Source organism: Dufourea novaeangliae, unplaced genomic scaffold, assembly GCF_001272555.1.
Source record: "Dufourea novaeangliae isolate 0120121106 unplaced genomic scaffold, ASM127255v1 scaffold118, whole genome shotgun sequence".
Taxonomy (NCBI): domain Eukaryota; kingdom Metazoa; phylum Arthropoda; class Insecta; order Hymenoptera; family Halictidae; genus Dufourea; species Dufourea novaeangliae.
In genome coordinates, this window is record NW_015374006.1 from 629,918 (window position 1) to 646,970 (window position 17,053).

Sequence of the window (17,053 nt, forward strand, 5' to 3'; positions counted from 1 at the left end):
TCTTTCTCTCTCTCTTTATCTTTCTCTGTGTGTTCCCCGCGGAGCGAACCAAGGAGTCGAGGATTCTCGGACACCCTGTATTTAGCATATTTCGATTTGCCCGAGATACACCGGAGGAGAGCCAGCCCGTCCACCTCGTCGACGTCCGGTGCCACGTGTGGCATGCTGCCTTTCAGACACGAAGGAGCGGGATCGAGCCACATTCCGGGGCTGGAGCCGGCCAAGGATGAAAGAAGAAGAAGAAGGAGACCGGGGGGATGTAATGCGCCTCTCTCGCCGTGGTGAAGAGAAGGGCCCGGCCCGGGCTTGGGGGCCCCCGGTTCGCCCCGAGACGTCGCTCCGCGCGGCCGCTTTCCTTTCTGCCTGCGCGCCTTCTCGTTCGCAGACGCGAACGAGGAAGGAGGGACGGAAGACAGAGGCAAACTGGGGGAGAGAGACAGAGAGAGAAAGATAGAGCGGGCCCAAGAGTAGAAGGAAGAACAAGCAAGGAGAGAGGGCGAGAGGGAGGCAGAGAGAAGACGTAGGAACGAAAAAGAAGAAGAGGAGAGAAGGACGAGGGGGAAAAGAACGATGAAGGAGAGGAAGAAGGTTACGCCCGGACGGGAGAGAAGAAGGTTGGGGGTGGCGACCTAAGAAGGTCAGAACATCGTATTTCTTGCGGGGGCCGCGGACGGAGGAGTCAGCGTCATTAAAAAGAAAAGTTCGAGGGGGCATTGTGAGCACCGGCGAAACTCCACGAAAAATGTGCCTCGAATTACCTTCCCCTCTTCTCATCCCCTCCTCACCCCAGGGTCCCTATCGCCCTTAGGGGCCCACGGGTTCTCGATGATACCGGCGAACGCGCGCGTTTTGGACCGTCTGCCCGGGATGAAAATAAAACCCGCCCTGCACCCCCCTCCTTTTCTCCCTCTTTGGATGAAAGTGTACCCTGGAACGACGATGGTTCCGTCTTTCCTTCTTGCTCCAACGTTGTGGAATGATTACGAGCGCGGCGGGCACCTTCCACCCCGGGTGTCCTTGCTCGAAGGTAGCCCGGCTTATTGTTTCACCTGTTCGTATAACGCCGCGCGCGCGCCCCCCCCCTACCACCCCTGTGGTCATTCCTTCTCGCTTACCCCCGGGTAACATGCGCGAATCGAAGCATCGTCTCGGATAGATCCTCACGGCTGATCGAGAGAGTCGTAAGTCAGCCGGGAGAGTTCTCTTCTTTCGCCTCCGATCTTGCTCTCTCTTTCTCGCCCCCTCCCCCTCCTGCCGTAGCCGAGGGCACCTGTGTTACCCGAGGTATAACCCGACCATTACCGGGGAATGTTGCCCGAGGGCTAACCCTGGCCCTCGTGTAACCAACCATCGGGGGCCCATGGCATCCGCGCGGCCGTCTTATCCCACTAGAGATTCCCGCCAGTCACGGACCAAGCAAGGTCTTACACAGCCAGTCTTAACGTATCTCGCTTCCTCTCTCTCGCTCATTTGCTCATTCTTCCCTTTTCCCCACACTGTGTCTCACTCTGTCCTGGCCTCTATATCCCCTTTGCGCTCTTTCTCCCTGTCTCTAGTTTTCAGCCGCCTTTCTCCCTTCGGCGTTCACCACACTTCTCTCTCTCTCTCTTTTTGTTGACCGCCACGCCCAACGGAGAAAGACAGAGAAAGAGTCTAGGCCACGTTCTTGGCGTTTTTTACGAGCTTCGGGGTATCAGGAGGTGGTGATCCTGAAAAGGGAGCGCGCAACGGAGAAAGTCGTGACTCATGGGAGACTCCCTGGATTGGGAGATTTTTGATGGATCTGAACGAGATCGCTATGGGATCGTGTAGGATGGAGCGCGTTTATTGAACATAATTGAGACGGATCAGCGATTGGTGAGACAATCAGAATTTACCCGCGGAGATTTTAATGGTGAAGGAAATCGGAAAATAATGAGTACAGACAGAAGCTACGTTACCGACCATAGGTAGGAAGAATGTTCCACGGTTGATAACGATGAAGTAGATTATTCCATAGCGGGTTCGATGATGGTACAGGTAACCTCCGTACAATACGGTGGTTAGGTTCCTGAAAATTGTCCTGTTACTGGAATTCGTGCTGTACGAAGCTAGGAACAAATTATAATCCAAAAACTAACAGAACTACACTATTCTAGGCGATTCTTAGATCGTGTTGAAGGGAATACCGTAATACCGGGTAGGTTACCGAATTTAGACCATCGCCTAGGTTGAGCTACTTTAACTTTTTATTTTTAAGCAATTTGCGTTTTATCACTGTAGTGATCCAACCTAGGTGATGGTCCAAATTCGACAACCTTTCTCTAAATAAAACTAGTATATATTCTCGATTTCCACGAAAATCAATGCCTGATTTCGTCAGCCAAAAATGGAATCAGTATAATCGTTTATGGCCAATACTTTTGATGACTCTTTTGATTTCTTTTACCGGTCACTAACTCAGTATATAAACAACACATATTATCTATCATACAGCGCAAATTGCTTACATACAACAAGTTACAGTAGTGGTTCAACCTAGACGATGATCTAAATTCGGCAACCTTCCCCTACATGAAAATGAGGCGAACAAGGGAAGTTGTGGCCTTCTCGAGTGGTCTCTAGCGAGAAACGACCGGAATCCTGGTAACGAAAAAAACTGAGGGACCAAAGGGAACGGGGGAAAAGATTCTCGCTCTCGTGGCCAGGGATTCGCGCTTCAACAGGGAAGAAAAAACCACGATGGAACGATCCCCATAAACCCGTCGTTTCCCAGAAAGAAACAATGTTCCCTCTCTTTCTCCTCTCGTGGCGCAGCAATGCGCCGTAACGGTAATTACACCCGTAATCACCCCTGATTGCTGAGAGAGGGCTCCGGTCTCCTCTGCCCTCGCTATCTTTTGCACAAGAGTGGCCCTCTAGCTCGCCAGCGTGCAAAAGGTAAAGAAACCGAGACCTTTCTTTGAGAAATCGTCTCTCGACGAAGACTTAGTCTGATACTGAGACGAAATAGGATATCTGATTAATAATATGGAGAAGAACTGATCGATAAACGTTTTTCTAATGTTCGGATGTCATTTAGAGAAGGTTCGTATTGACGATCGTCAAGAAATGTTCCAAATATTCTCACTAAAGTGATAAAGTAGGCATCCACTGTAGTGACCGAATGCATTTAACAGGTTAATTTGTTTTTGCGTAGTGTAGAAGAAAGAAAAGAAAGCAAAAACATCTCAATCGATCCGAAATCTCGTCTCCATTCGAAGTAAATTCCCTGATCCCAACCATGGAACCGCGTTACGCGCCCAAAAATCGCGTTCTGATACATCGAGCGTTATTACACACGTTCGTGGGCCGGGTAACGAAGCGCGCGGGGCCCTACTCGCGCGTTGCATTACGGAAGATAGATGGAGTTCCGTTGAACGGGCACACACCGAGGGAGGATAAAATGTGGCTTCCACTAGAGCCTGGGCATCACACACAGAGCCACAAGGGGCACGGATGTTGTACCAAGCGCAACGCCACCATCAAGGCCCTCCCTCCCCCTCTTTCTTTCTCCTCCACCGGAGGCCACTATCTGGAGCTCATCGCATATTTCATCCCGATCAAATTATTCCGAGGAACAAAACACGCCGGGTACATCGAAGTGAGAACGTTGCCAGGGCCCCCTTTCCCCCTCCCTTTACACAAACGGGGGTAGAGTGAGGGGGGGGGCGCGAGCCAGAGTCGATTGCCCCGATGGCTAACGGGACGGGGAAAACAGAGCGTAGTTCAGTCGATGAGGAGAGAAAAGAAAGTTGGGTAGAGGGTGGGGGGCATAGAGAGTAAAAGGGCGGGAAAACGGTACTATACGGCGAGGGGTACCAACAGGCCCGCTAATTGAAGATAGAAGGAAAAGGAGCGGCCGAGAAGGGACTGGCTAATATATATCGAGACGCGAATACAGAGACAGCCTCTGCCCAACATTCCTTCCTGGATGCGCGTTCCCTTCTTCCATCCGTCCCCTTCTTCCATGGTCCCACCCCTCCCTACCTCACTCCTTTCCTTCCCCCTTGCTCCCCCGTTCTTCGCCGTTCGCCGGCTGGACATGGACAGGGCTTCATTAGCGTTCGCGTAATATAAATCAAACGACGATGCGTTTTAATTTATAAAACGCCATTACACCTTATGAATGACCCATTCATGTGAGAGGGCCTTGCTTCGTGGACACGTGTCCCCGTTGTTACGACCACGAGTATCCGACAGGGACAGAGGCGAGGAGAGATAGAGACAGTAGGGTAGGAGGGAGTTCACGAATAAGAGAGAGGATCGACGAAGACGGAAGGATGTCGAAGGAGAAGGCCGAGGAGAAGGACGACAAAAGGAATACAAACTACCATGGGGGGGGGGGAGGCTTCCACGAAGGAATTTTCTCTCATGAATCGATCGAACGCCGATTTCGATCGTTCAGATTCCGGGGATCCATGCAGACCAGATCAAGAAAATCGATTGGTCCCGAAACGGAAGAAGCACGAGGTCATGGCGTGCGAATTAAAAAAAAAAAGAATCCCTTGAGGCCGCGATTGACGTTCGGCGACCAGTACAGGGGGTGCTTGGTTACGAGGAGAGACCGGAGGAGCCGAAGGAGAGAAAGATCGGCATGTGTAATGGAGGGGAAGGAAGGACGTTGAAGCCCTGTTGTGACGCAGCCTTAGCTTCATCGAGGTATATATCCACTGGACCTGCGCTAAGGCCCACTCTGCTCGCTCCCTGGGCCCCTGCCCCACCCCTCCCCCGGCCCTTCCGCCTCTGAATCCCTCCGTGGCTGGGCCTTTGCCCCTCCACAACGGCGGCCGCTTCCACTCGCTGCCTCCGCGCGCGCGTCGACGATTCCTGTCCTCAAAGTCCTCCTTCCACATTCCTGGGTCCCGAGTCGCCGTGCCGTGCGGCGCGGAGACGCTTGGGCGGGAGGTGGAATACGAGAGGCCCTATACAAATCACCGAGCTACCGTCTTACCCGGGCTCATTCTTTCTCTTCCTTTCTCTCTCTTTTCCATTCCGGGCCTACCTTTGTCTCTCTCTTTCTCTCGCTCCCTTCTCGATTCGTCTTCTTCTTCTTCTTTTATCCATCCTTCCTTTTCTTTCTCTCTCTTTTTCCATCGATACATCCATCCCCGTCCCTCTCGATCCAGCCTATTATCTCTCTCATTTATCGCGTTCTCTCTTTCTCTCTCCCGTTTCCTCCTACTTCCTGCCTCGTCGTACCGTCTTCCTTGCACCCCTCAGCCCTCCGTCACTCCCTCACTCGTTCTTCTCTGTATAATGCACGTACGAGGGGTGTGCCGTCTCTCCTCGTTCCACCACCAGCGGCGTCCTCCGCCGGGCCCATTGCTGGGCCCGCTCGGCCCTTCTTCCTCGTGCATCTCACCCCTGAACCCCTCATCCTCCTCGTGCACTTTCATGTCCCTTTTCGTCGGTTCCTTTTTCTCCTGTTGCGAACAACACGCACCTCGACCCTCGGCCACGCACACGCGTTGACGCCCAAAAAATTTGACGTTTCGTATAAATTACCCGCGACGCAAGCCGGGGCTGCATACGCTTGGCCCGTTCGAATAATTTGCCGGAGGGGGGTTGGGGAGGGAAGATGGCGGGAGAAATCCAGGGGATCTGGAGGCACAGAAGAGCCACCGTGCTCGATGTAATTTTCATTAAATCGGTGTGATATCGCGGATTTTTAATGTACCGTCCACTTATTTTTTCTTGTTTGTTTTAAGATCCAGCCATGAACGTATAGGTCCGATCGATCAGGGGACAAACGAAGGTAGGCGAGACGCTCGAAAACGTCAGTCATCGTCACATGGTCCACGCTCAGACGACGTTAGAACGTCCCCGACGACGGTGGCTCCATGGCCGTAGGCGATCCTTCACGGTATCTATTTTTAGCGACAACCGTCCAAGACTTCTAGACGGTGGTGATTACAAAATTACAGCGGCGATTGGTCCGTGTCATTTCACCGCCGCCGGGCCCCAAGGGGGACGAGAGAAGAGACGGAGAGACCGTAAGAAGAAGAACAGTAGGACCGAGAGGACGACGCCGGGGAGCTGCAGGGGCAGAAGACGATGAAGGGGATTAAAAAAGAGAAAAAGAGCAGGCACGGCACGAGGAACGAAGAAGAAGCGAATACGGTAGCAACAATAACGTCGCCGGGTTGAAGAGGAACAAAAAAGAAACCAAAAAAAAAAAAATGAAAGGCAACAGGGTCTCCAAAGATGGATCCCTCCGTGGCCATGAAAAACTACGAGGAAGAAGAAACGAAGAATCCTAGATGGAACACAGGTGCGGATGGTGGGTTGCCGCAGGTAGAGAGCAAACGATGGAAACCAGCCAGAGTGCCAGATGCGGTCCTAGGTGCCCACAAGGCTGCAGTTTGCTGAACGGTGGGGCCAGGGGCGGAAGGGGAAGGGGGTGGGAGGGGAGGGGAACGCGGCCAGCGCGCGCACTGGCCCGACCAACCGACGCACGCATGCAGGGGTGTGAGCCACCTTTTTCTCCTTGTTTTGGCTTTTCAGATGCATTTTTTTTTCCTGTCGTGGCATGGCTCGCGCGCCTCAAAACCCGCCGGGGCTCGGGCTCGCCGTGATGGGGCCTCGATGGAATGTAGGAGGGAGGGGTCCCGCAGGGCTCAGCGAGGCCCAAGAAGGGTCCAGGAGGGGGTCCAGGTGGGGGTACCAGTCGGACCGGCTTGTCATGACTGGTGGGATGGTATAGAGAAAGAGAGAAAGAGAAAGAGAGAGAACGAGGGTAGCGTTGGCGAGGATTCGGTGAAGGGAAGGGGACGAACGGCTCGGAAGCAACGGGCCAGAGGGCCCAGCGAGAGAGGAAGAAGACCCTGCGCGCGGTATGCAGAAAGATCTCAAGATTAGTCACGAGCTCCAGACTACTACGGTTGGCGGGCCAATGTGTATTGCGAGCTTGATCTCCTTTCCAATTCGTCCGATCAGCGCAACGTCTAGGATACTTTCTCCTTTGGACACCATGGACCTCCGTACACACACGGGGCGCCGTGTGGTTCACCCGTGGATCGTGATATGGGGAACTGTGTGTGGACGAGGCAACGGTGAAAGCATCCTTATCGATCGGATGTGTCCTTTCGTTTTTCGAGATTCCAAGATCGCAGGCTTTCGGTGTACAGTAAATCCTCGAAAAAACTCATAAAAAAGTCAGCGTTATACCTGGGGACATTTCCTTCTCCATTTTCGCGGGACTTCGCGATTCGTCAATTAATCTGTTCGAATAATTGTAAATATAAAAATATTACTGTATTTTCTCTTTTCTCCAAGATCTTCAGACGCACTATAAATGCAGAAAAAATCCGCAGTGTAGTCCACGGTCGTTCCTATCCATAGAGGGAGATAGAAAGCAAAAAAACTTTGGATAGTTCAGTCCGAGTCGGGGCCACAGGTGGGGCCCCATCACCTGGTCGTGGCTAACGACGGTCCCGTCAAGAAATCGGGCAATTCGACGAGTCGCGATCGTGCCCCCCGGGGAACTCGCGAAACGCAACACCTAATAGACTCGCGTGAGCTTCGGTAATTCGATCTACTCTCTCTTTCTCTTTCTCCTTAGGAAGGTTAAAAAGCCGGCCTCTCGACGTAATTCGAGGCGGATATGCTACCCCGCAAGTCATTCACGATGCTCACCGGGCCCGTCCGACCGCATTTCGTCGTCCGTTAAACGGCGGATCGGACGGAAAACTGGGGGACAACAGATCGCTTGATAGGGCGAACTTTCAACCATATGTACTTATGGAAATGCATGGTTAATTTCGATATGATAATTATTAATTAAGAGAAAACGTGAAGAATACTCACCGGAAAGTATTGCCAGGCCGAACAGTTCGCAGTCCCGCATGCCCTGCTGGCCGAGAAGCATGCATGTCTGCGCGTACACTTCCTTTACTCTCGACTTCGCCTGAAAATACAGACACAGAAAAAGTTAGTAAAATCCGACAGACTTGATTGAACAAAATTATTGATGGAAACACGATATGTCTTATGAATTACTAATTTTACAACACTTATATGATTTCACATTAGTATTAAATATTAACTATTTAACCACTAATTGTATAATGATTTCTCAAGTCTGCTCTACAATTCAATAAGTGTCCCATTATTATGCGTATCGAAAAGTTTTGTCGCTTTTCTATTCGGTGCTTTAATAACAAACAAAAGGATTTCTATCCAGGAATATTGATGAATAGAATGCAATATTGTTACGTAAATTAATGAACATTACGTATAACATACGCAAACCGGTACCCAATACTTATGGACGGGACTGTATATAGCACGGAAAAGATTGAATTTATAAAATAACGTATAGTATTTAAGGCGAATATTTTATATGGCGGTTCTGGCCGAGTATTGTCCGTTCCTCTGTTGAACCGGCTCGTTCGTTAATAGCTGCGTTGAACATTTGTCAAAAAGGCCTCGTAAAAACGCGCGAACGCTAATGTCGTTTACGCAAGGGATTCCGGTTTCTTTAGAATGTCGGTTACCGCGAGTGTAAACCTGCCACCTCCCCACCGTAGAAAACTGTGCACGAATTTCCGTAACGTGTCGGATCAAAGCACGAATGACGTAACACTACGAGTAGGACACTCCGTTTATCCGAACTCCATTTACCGGAACAAACTGTCCAAGCGAATAAGCAGCATTCGTTTCAAATGGATCTACTGTAAAAATTAGAAACTTTGAATCACGAAATTTCTCAATCTCTGAATCCCTGAAACTCTGCAAATTTGAATGTTTGAATCTTTGAATCTTTAAATCTTTAAATCGTTGAATATTTTAATCTTCGAATCTCTGAATCTTTGAATCCTTGAACACTTGAATGTTTAACCATTGAACTCTAGTGCAAAGAAATGTCAAATTTTGTTCAACCTGGTTCGAAATGCTGGACGATGTATACATTTCAATTGAATCTTAATGAGGCTGAATGGTTTGTAGTGGACCCCATTTTGTAGACGACGGTACTAACGTTGTAAATTCGTAATTACATGAGGGGGATCCCGGGCGTTCGGGACAAGGGTTTCGAGAGCGATACAATCTTATTACGCGTGCTCTATTACCGGTCACGTGCGGTTCGGACGTTTCCTTAGGCGAAGGAATACTTCCATTTCTTGTACGACACGTGTTGATCGTTGTACGTACGGACATGGGTCCTGTCTTCTGATATAAACAGTTTGCTCCAAAAGCTTCTAGTTTGTTAGTTTAATTAAACAACTCTAACAAAAATTGCTCGGATCAATTTAATTTTTGTCAATATTGCAATGTTTATGCATAATAATAACATATACAGAAAGTAACAAATGAAATGTCTATGTCTATATATAATACTTTATACGATGGTTCTATGCAACAGAAGCGATTTCTAAGGGTGTGCTTGCGCGAAAATTTCAATACGGTTCGCTAATGATCCGACGTTAGACTGTTCGAGGGTAAACTGTGGACGAGTTTCATAAAAGCGATCGAGTCGAGGTTACGAGGCATTCCAGCGTAGTAACGCCGTCGTATTCTGCAACGTGCACGCGGGCAATAACAATGTGTGAATGAATGAATATTGCAAACGGTGAAAGCGTACCACATACCAGTCTCGTTACAACCGTGGGCTAGTCGCGGACGTATCGATACTCGTGCGACACGTCGACGAAGGAATCATTAAGAAGTTATACAGTACTGCCCAAAAGGATTTAGGATCGCCACCTTGCCCATAGTTCTACTGCAAACTGTGAATAGTGTCATTGAATCGAGGATTACTAAAGATACACCGTGGAATAAAGATAGCTTCCTCTTTTATCATTACGAAAACTGATCGGCGGGCACACCGTGTCGTAGTAAACCGAAGGCTCGCCGGGGGCACGGTAATTAGAGCTTAAGCACCGTATGATTATGGAAAAGTTCGCGTATGCCGTAGCCGCGACTGCCATTGTTCCCTGTGCGCTCAATGAATTACAGATTGGACAGTAAACAGCCGTGCGTGGCAACGGAAGAAAAAGGGAGCAAAGAATAAAAAAAAATTGTAGGAGGAACACAAGAACTCCGGCGAACACCCACGGATATATTCAAATCGCAATTCGCTTTGCCTCGCTTCCTACTGTAACCCCGAGTCTCTCCTTTTTCTTCTCCCTTCGCATCTCTTGCCAGACTGAATGGTCGCGCGCGAGCGCGAACTCGACCCTCGCTTTATTCGCGTAACAAAGCATCGACGGATTCGCCGTCAACCCTGATTTCCATACATTGAAACGGCGACATATCGCGCGCGTGTACCGAATCGGACACGCGATTTTTGAGCAACCGTCTCTCACGAGCTTTGTCAACGCGTTCTTCATTTCTGTCGTGTTTCGACGATGCAATACGGGCTGGAGTAGCTTGAAGAATTTACCACTTACTGTACATGAATTGTATTGGCTTACTAGGGGATGTTCAGTCTTCCTGTATGTTCACGGGGTGTCAAGAAACTGGGCAGGCTTTCGCGCGCAGTTATCGCGACTTTACTATTATGGAGCAGCTGACATGTGAGTGTGGAGTACGCTTATATATACGTATATAGGATGACGAACTGTGAACGTGTCGTGCCAAGAAAGGAAGATATGGGATATATAATGGTGTATCTGGGGTATCTACGTACGTACAGTTTTACGGAACTGTACAGGCATATTCAACCCTACTTACAATATACTCGAGCCTATCAATACTAGTCGTACAATTTTAGTACGTAGTGCTGAACTAAAAATGGAATCACTAGGGGTGCACACGGTAACCAAAGTGTTGACAGTCTCCGATCAGTCCAATAAACTCGAGTGCGAACTGGCAACATAAGAGATAAACAGTCTCCAACAATCCAGTAAACATGAACATGGAGCTTAATGAACTCCTCGCAGCTCCGCGCCAAGATAACACGCGGGTGAAATGCATAAAGTACTGCGGAATAATAGTCCATCGCTACGGTTCTTCGAAAGCTAAGTGCCTCTTATAAATAATACTGTTACGAAATGACCGAAGGAGAAAAAATCGTTTTACGACCGGCTCGGTAAGTTTATTCCACCTCGAATAGTGTGAAGAGTAGGGGATAGGATGTTGTAACACAGAGGCACTTCGCGATCGGTGATAAATGCGCGAATGTTCCCCGTATGCCTAGGGGAACCGTATCTGTGCATTCCTACCCCCGTTTGCTCGTAACAGTTTAAAGAATTCGACCGATAAAAATCATGTTATTATCCCCCGATTAGAAAGTTGCCCGGTGTAACGCGAGCCATCCTGGGTCCACGGGAACCGGTTGATGTTCCGCTACGATGCAGCATCGAGAACGTTCTCGCAGGTTCGTCGAGAAAAATCGGTGTGAAGTAAAAGCGTGTATCGGTGAGAGAGTGAGGATTCGTGAGTACTAGGACCGTAGGTCGATTTATGAGTCACGGACTTTTATGAACATTTTTTTACAGATCAGAATGTTATTTTTTTCTCGAAGTTTTCAAGATCATCGATGATTGATGCTTTTTTTCAAATAACTGAAGGTTATTTGAAGGTCATAGAGTACACATCTGGATCTATTTTTTCATGAGCTACGTGATGCAATAGGGAAAAAGTGTGTGGTTACTTGAAAAACAGCCTTCGATGACCTTGAAAATTTCGAGAAAAAAACATTTGCAAGAAACAACTTCTTTTTCACGTTGTCACAATTATTAAAAAATTCGGGGAGGTCACACTTAAATGACATGCCTTGTCGTCACGACGTTTCAAGCCAGGGCGAATCCATCCACGCCGCAGTTACGAAGATCCGTCGTTTGGACAGATATTTTTGTCAATCTCTGCGAATCTATCCCCCGTGGCTGTCCACGGTGGACGGAATCGTGAAATGTACGCCCCCCCCCCCGTTCCTCCTAGATAGGATCGGCCGTAAATCTGAACGGACAGGCCGTTCCAGCGGATATTTTATGGTGGCCCGTGGAGATTTGGTGCGGACAAGATCGGCGCCGGAATGCGTCGAGCGACTCGAAATATTCGATACGGGGCGATAAATTGTTCCGCTACCTTCGCCGACGCCGCAGCCGGAGCCAAGCATTCCACCGCGAGCATTTATGAGGGAGACCTTTTCCCTTCAGGGCAGCAGCAGCAGTCGCTTGAAAACCGGGCCGCGATTGCACACTTCCAAGCAAACTCGGCTTCCACTAGGGGAAAAAGTGATATAGTGAAAGGACCTTCTGCCATTTGGTTTCGGGAATTATTAAAATTTATGTCAAATTAACATTCAATTTAACATTTATTTCAGTACTTGGAATAAATTTATCAAGTTGTAGAAGGCCATTCCTCTATGTCACTGTTTCCCCTAGTGGAAGCCGAGTTTGCTCGTGAGGGTACGCAGGAATCGTTTCCATCTACGGATAGGTATATGTATTTATAAGGTAAAATGGTGTGAGAAGAAAAATACAGAAAAAAAATAAGTTTCAGGAACAAACAAACTGAATCTGATATTAGGACACATGTCGACAGAAATCGACCGTGATCGGCCAAAGACCGCGCCCCCCATAGAGAGTGGCAAGTGAGTTTCATGGGGAGGTGGGAATATGGCTCGAAGAATGCAACGTTATCATCGGGGCTGCATCTTTTGACGGCGTTTCACAACAATGAGATACCGCGTGGCGATCATCGTTCCTTTGTCTAGTCGGTGGAACCCGAGGGAAACTGCTGAGCCTCGTGAAATATTTGTACACGGTCTCCAATGCGAATTTCCATACAAATCTTAGTCGTGTACAGGACGAAAACAAATTTGATGAACTCAAATTGCACTTTCAATTATTCAACATAAATCTATAAATACCTGGTACACACCTTTAGCACAGTGATGGAGCTTAGAATTCTGAAGTCAATGATATATGTTTCAGCAGCATATGACCATTAGTTCATGAAATATTTAATTTTCAGTGCCGAGAAGCCTTCGAACACTCATCAAGGTTTGACTGTATATCCTCGATAACTGCGCACTCGTGTCTTTCTGTGCCAACCCAGTAATCACTGCCGACACCCTGTATATACGAGCGTACGCCGTTCAGGTGATCGGCGTAACAAGCTAGAATCCAGCTCGTGATTTCGTAGCCAGGGCCTGAAAACGCGTATACGCGGGGCCACGCAAGCAGAACGAGGAATTTCCTTGGCAACCGGGAATTCAGATTCGCGGTCTTACAAATGAGCCTGGCTATAATTAGGGAGATGGTATCGTGTGAGAAGGTGCGGTGTATACCGCTGCCCCGGCACGCCGTACCGCGTGTTTGCCCGCGTGCTCCGTAAAAGACGGGTTTGTCTAACGACGCGAGGAACCAACGCGCAGCCATCGAGAGTACAAGGCAAAAATCGGGCGTCGCATTTCTCAGTACTTCGGAAACATTCCCCACGTAACATCGTAGGAGGGAGATTCGTCATCCTACCCCTCCCTCTTTTTCTTCTCTTTTCAATTAACCATTCTAGTCCCCGGCGGTTCAACACACGCTTACAGGGTCGCGAATTGTAAATGACCGTTGCCGCGGACAAGGCAGGTGCATGTAACCTCGCGCGGCTTAATATATCGACTGCGGCGGTTGCACGGCGCTGAGAGTTTCTCCCCACATCGGTTATTCCGTTCTCGCAACGCCCACGCCGCGGATAGTAACTAATCGCATTCCACGATTAGAAAATCCGGGCGTGCCCCCTCGACGCACCGTTCGATCTACACTGTCCGATAAAGCACGGCAGTTTCTGTGGGCATGTACGCGCCACCCCCCTCTCTGGAGGAGGGTGGGGATGTGCAACAGGTCGGATGATTTTTTTTTAACCTTTGCGTGGGCAACCAAAATGTTCACGGTTATTAAATGCACGGTAAGTCGTGACTTTGATGATCATAACTAGACTTGCGAATGTTTATGCATTTATAGGAAATTGTAAAATGCCAAAAGGCCATAAAATAAAGACTATAATCATATTTGATGATATTCATGTAGGTACTATTAAATGATATTCAGTACAGGAAATAATTTCTATTTAATTTTCACCTTTATAAAATCATATTTAGAATTGTGAATCTGTGTAAACATCCGCAGTAACTGATTGATCGGGGTTTTTCGTTAATATCTCGTTAACAAAGCCTGTGAGAATTTTTTCGCTAAGGAAAACGTTGTTTCAAAACATCCCAGGAATCACCCCTTTCAAGGAGTAAAATCTATTTTGGGACACGCTGTATAAATAAATATACGTATACATATATCCTGAATATGCATTTGTCGTCATGAATTATGCACCGGCCATTTAAAGTTAATAACACAGTCCGTGCGGTATACTCACCTCAACGACGAAGTAAAGAGGATCACCGGGAAGGGCTTGAACAGCGAGGTAGCGGCTGGCGGACACCAGGGGTTGAAGGCAGGACCGCGCAGCCGTGACACCGCTACCACGCATGCTGCATGCTTCATTTCGTCGCCGCTACGCCCAGCGTCCTCACTGTAATCCGACGGAAAAACACAACAACACGATTAGAAACATGTTTTTATTCGGGTAATGGAGATTTTAATAAGAGATCCCTATTTCACGTACACGTACGCCAGAGCATTTATTCATTTTAACCCTTGCGTGGGCAACTAAAGTATTTACCCTTATTCAGCAATTGGAATACCTATAATTTACTTTCATACTTTTCCGAAACTCTTCCCGTCCTATAATATAATAAGTACTATTTTTGACAAGACCATAAAAAATTGTGAGAGAAAATTTAGAAATGCCTACACAAACTGAATTCGTTCCTGGAATGACCTGTTGTTTAGTAGTGAAGGCGGTTAGGCTAAGGAAGGGGCGCAACCTCCGACCAAGTGTATTCCAAATACCAAAAAAAAGTAAAAAAAAGGCGACACAGCTCTCGAACAGGCCACAAGGTGAATGAACAATTAATTTGGTAGAAGTGGTCCGATTAAATCGACCGTCATCGATGATGGAATCCTCCCGTAATCCAACGGCGAACTACCAGATTAGGTGGTGAAGGAGGAAAAAATTATTTTTAAGGGAGAAACGACAAAGATAACAATATACACGGTAAGAGCCCCAGATAGGTGTAGGTATGCTAATGGAGGGAAACGGTAACCGGTCGCACAAATCACCGTTGGCATTTCCAGGGAATCCAGCCGCGAGGAATGGCCCTCCGGCTGGCGCGCGATGCCTACGTGTTGCTGAATCACAGTAAATCACGGAAGATCGCTCCCGGCGTTACTCCATTTTCATCTCGATTTTCGAACAAGAGGCGAAGGTGGTCGCGTGGATCGGAGAAAACGGACGATGGTCTCTCGACATCGTGTGGCAGCTCGTAAATCCAACACGAGGCCAATAAATCCACGAAAAACGCAACCACGAGGACGCATCGAGCTTCGAACATGGAATCTCGAAGAACCCTCATATTCTGATCGATCGCTTGAAGGTACCATTTATACCAGGGATCGAAATACACAGTGATCTTTCGTTTTTAAAAAAATTTTGTTCAAACTTATACGTTTCGTTTAAGAAAATATTGCTCTAGAAGTCCCAAACGAAATTTCGTCATTCTTAATTTTCATCTTACAAATTCGACAGTGTGGAATCTACCCCGAAAAAGCGTTTTTATTAACACCCTGTATAAAAATACGATAAGCAATTCAGGCCCGGGGCACAGTCGGGACACGAAACGGTTGTGTATAAATGGACCTTAAATCAACCCTTCGACAGTCGAATAAAAGTACGAACGAGGGGCCCGAGGAACGTGTATACACTCTTTTTTCGGTTCGAAATTGCTTCTGTCTCTGTGATAGGAAATTAAAGAAACTCGATTCAGACAGAAGAATAAGCAACGGTAAAAATAAAGCTATTTAGTTTAGTCGAAAAAATAATTATTTTTTATGTCAAAAAAATCTTCGAATCATCGTAACGCCTCGACGCGACCGCTTGCAAACTAACATTTGTAGGCCCTCTCCCAGATTATGTAAAAAAAATTCACGAACATTTAAAATTGCACAACAGGTACGCCTATCGATATTAGAATATTTTATTTCTGTGGCTCTTGAATATTAAAAAATATACGAATTTTTACAATAAAAAATATATTGTATCATATGCGACTCTTACTATCGAAATACTTGCCCACCCCTATAGTCACCAGACAACCGAAACAGCCCGTTTTCAGCGGTTCTACCACCTCGTGCCGCGGTTATTTTGGGGTCGTCCGGCGATTCGACGAAGTCGCCATCGGTTAATCGACGAAATTGACTAATGGACGATCCACGCGGGAGAAAGCAGAAAGGAGGAGAGAGGGAGAGACCGTCTACCCGCACGGAGGGATGATCGATGGGATCCATTACCGAGAGACGCGCGTGCAATCCGCCCACACCCCGAGGATCCTTTGGCTCTCTGTCCCCTTTTCCCCTCGATTCTTCCCCTGCCCCACCATAACCCCCCACCCCCTCTAAGTCCGTTCTTTTCCACTGTGCATTACACACACGTGAGCCAGAGTTGTCTATTTCTCTTTCTCGGTCAGGCCTCTCGACTCGGCCAGCAGCTCGCGTTGATGTATTTACTCGCTTGCCGGTATAACTGCCGCGCCATTATAAAAACCAATCTTTCTTTCTCTTCTCCTCCTTGCGCACACCGCCACTCTCCCCTTACTTTGGTTTTCAGTGCTCTCTTGATCATGTTATTTTATTACATAACTGTTTCCATGCCTGTGATCACGTCTAAAAAAACATTATTTCAAGCACTAATTCAAATAACATATGGTATTTTATTTCCCAAATCAAACGTATAACACCCCTCGTTTTTGCGTCGGGGGTTAAAAATACAGTTCCAATATAAGTGATTCTAAATAATTATTTCCTATTTCCATTCCAAATAAAATCTGCCCAGGTCTGGACGGGGTAAGGTAAGAGAGAGGCCTTTAGTTCGTCGTCTTACCCAGCATGCTGTACTGCCTTCTCCTCCCCACCCCCTTTTTACGAGTAGATAGGTTGCTGGGTAATTAGATTTGTACACGCGGGCTCAGGATCGCCGGGAAAAG

At 47.8% G+C, this 17,053-nt stretch overlaps 1 protein-coding gene across 1 annotated transcript in view; it reads right to left on the reverse strand.

The window, feature by feature from the left end:
• The window catches only part of LOC107188198 (protein expanded-like), a 33,331-nt gene extending 18,889 nt beyond the window's left edge, over positions 1-14,442 (reverse strand). The window contains exons 1-2 of the mRNA XM_015576453.1: positions 14,329-14,442; positions 7,828-7,927 (exon numbers count right to left, since the gene is read on the reverse strand). Of these exons, the coding sequence (XP_015431939.1) occupies positions 7,828-7,927; positions 14,329-14,442 (214 nt within the window). The remainder of the gene's footprint in view (positions 1-7,827; positions 7,928-14,328) is intronic.
• Positions 14,443-17,053: the final 2,611 nt, after the last annotated feature.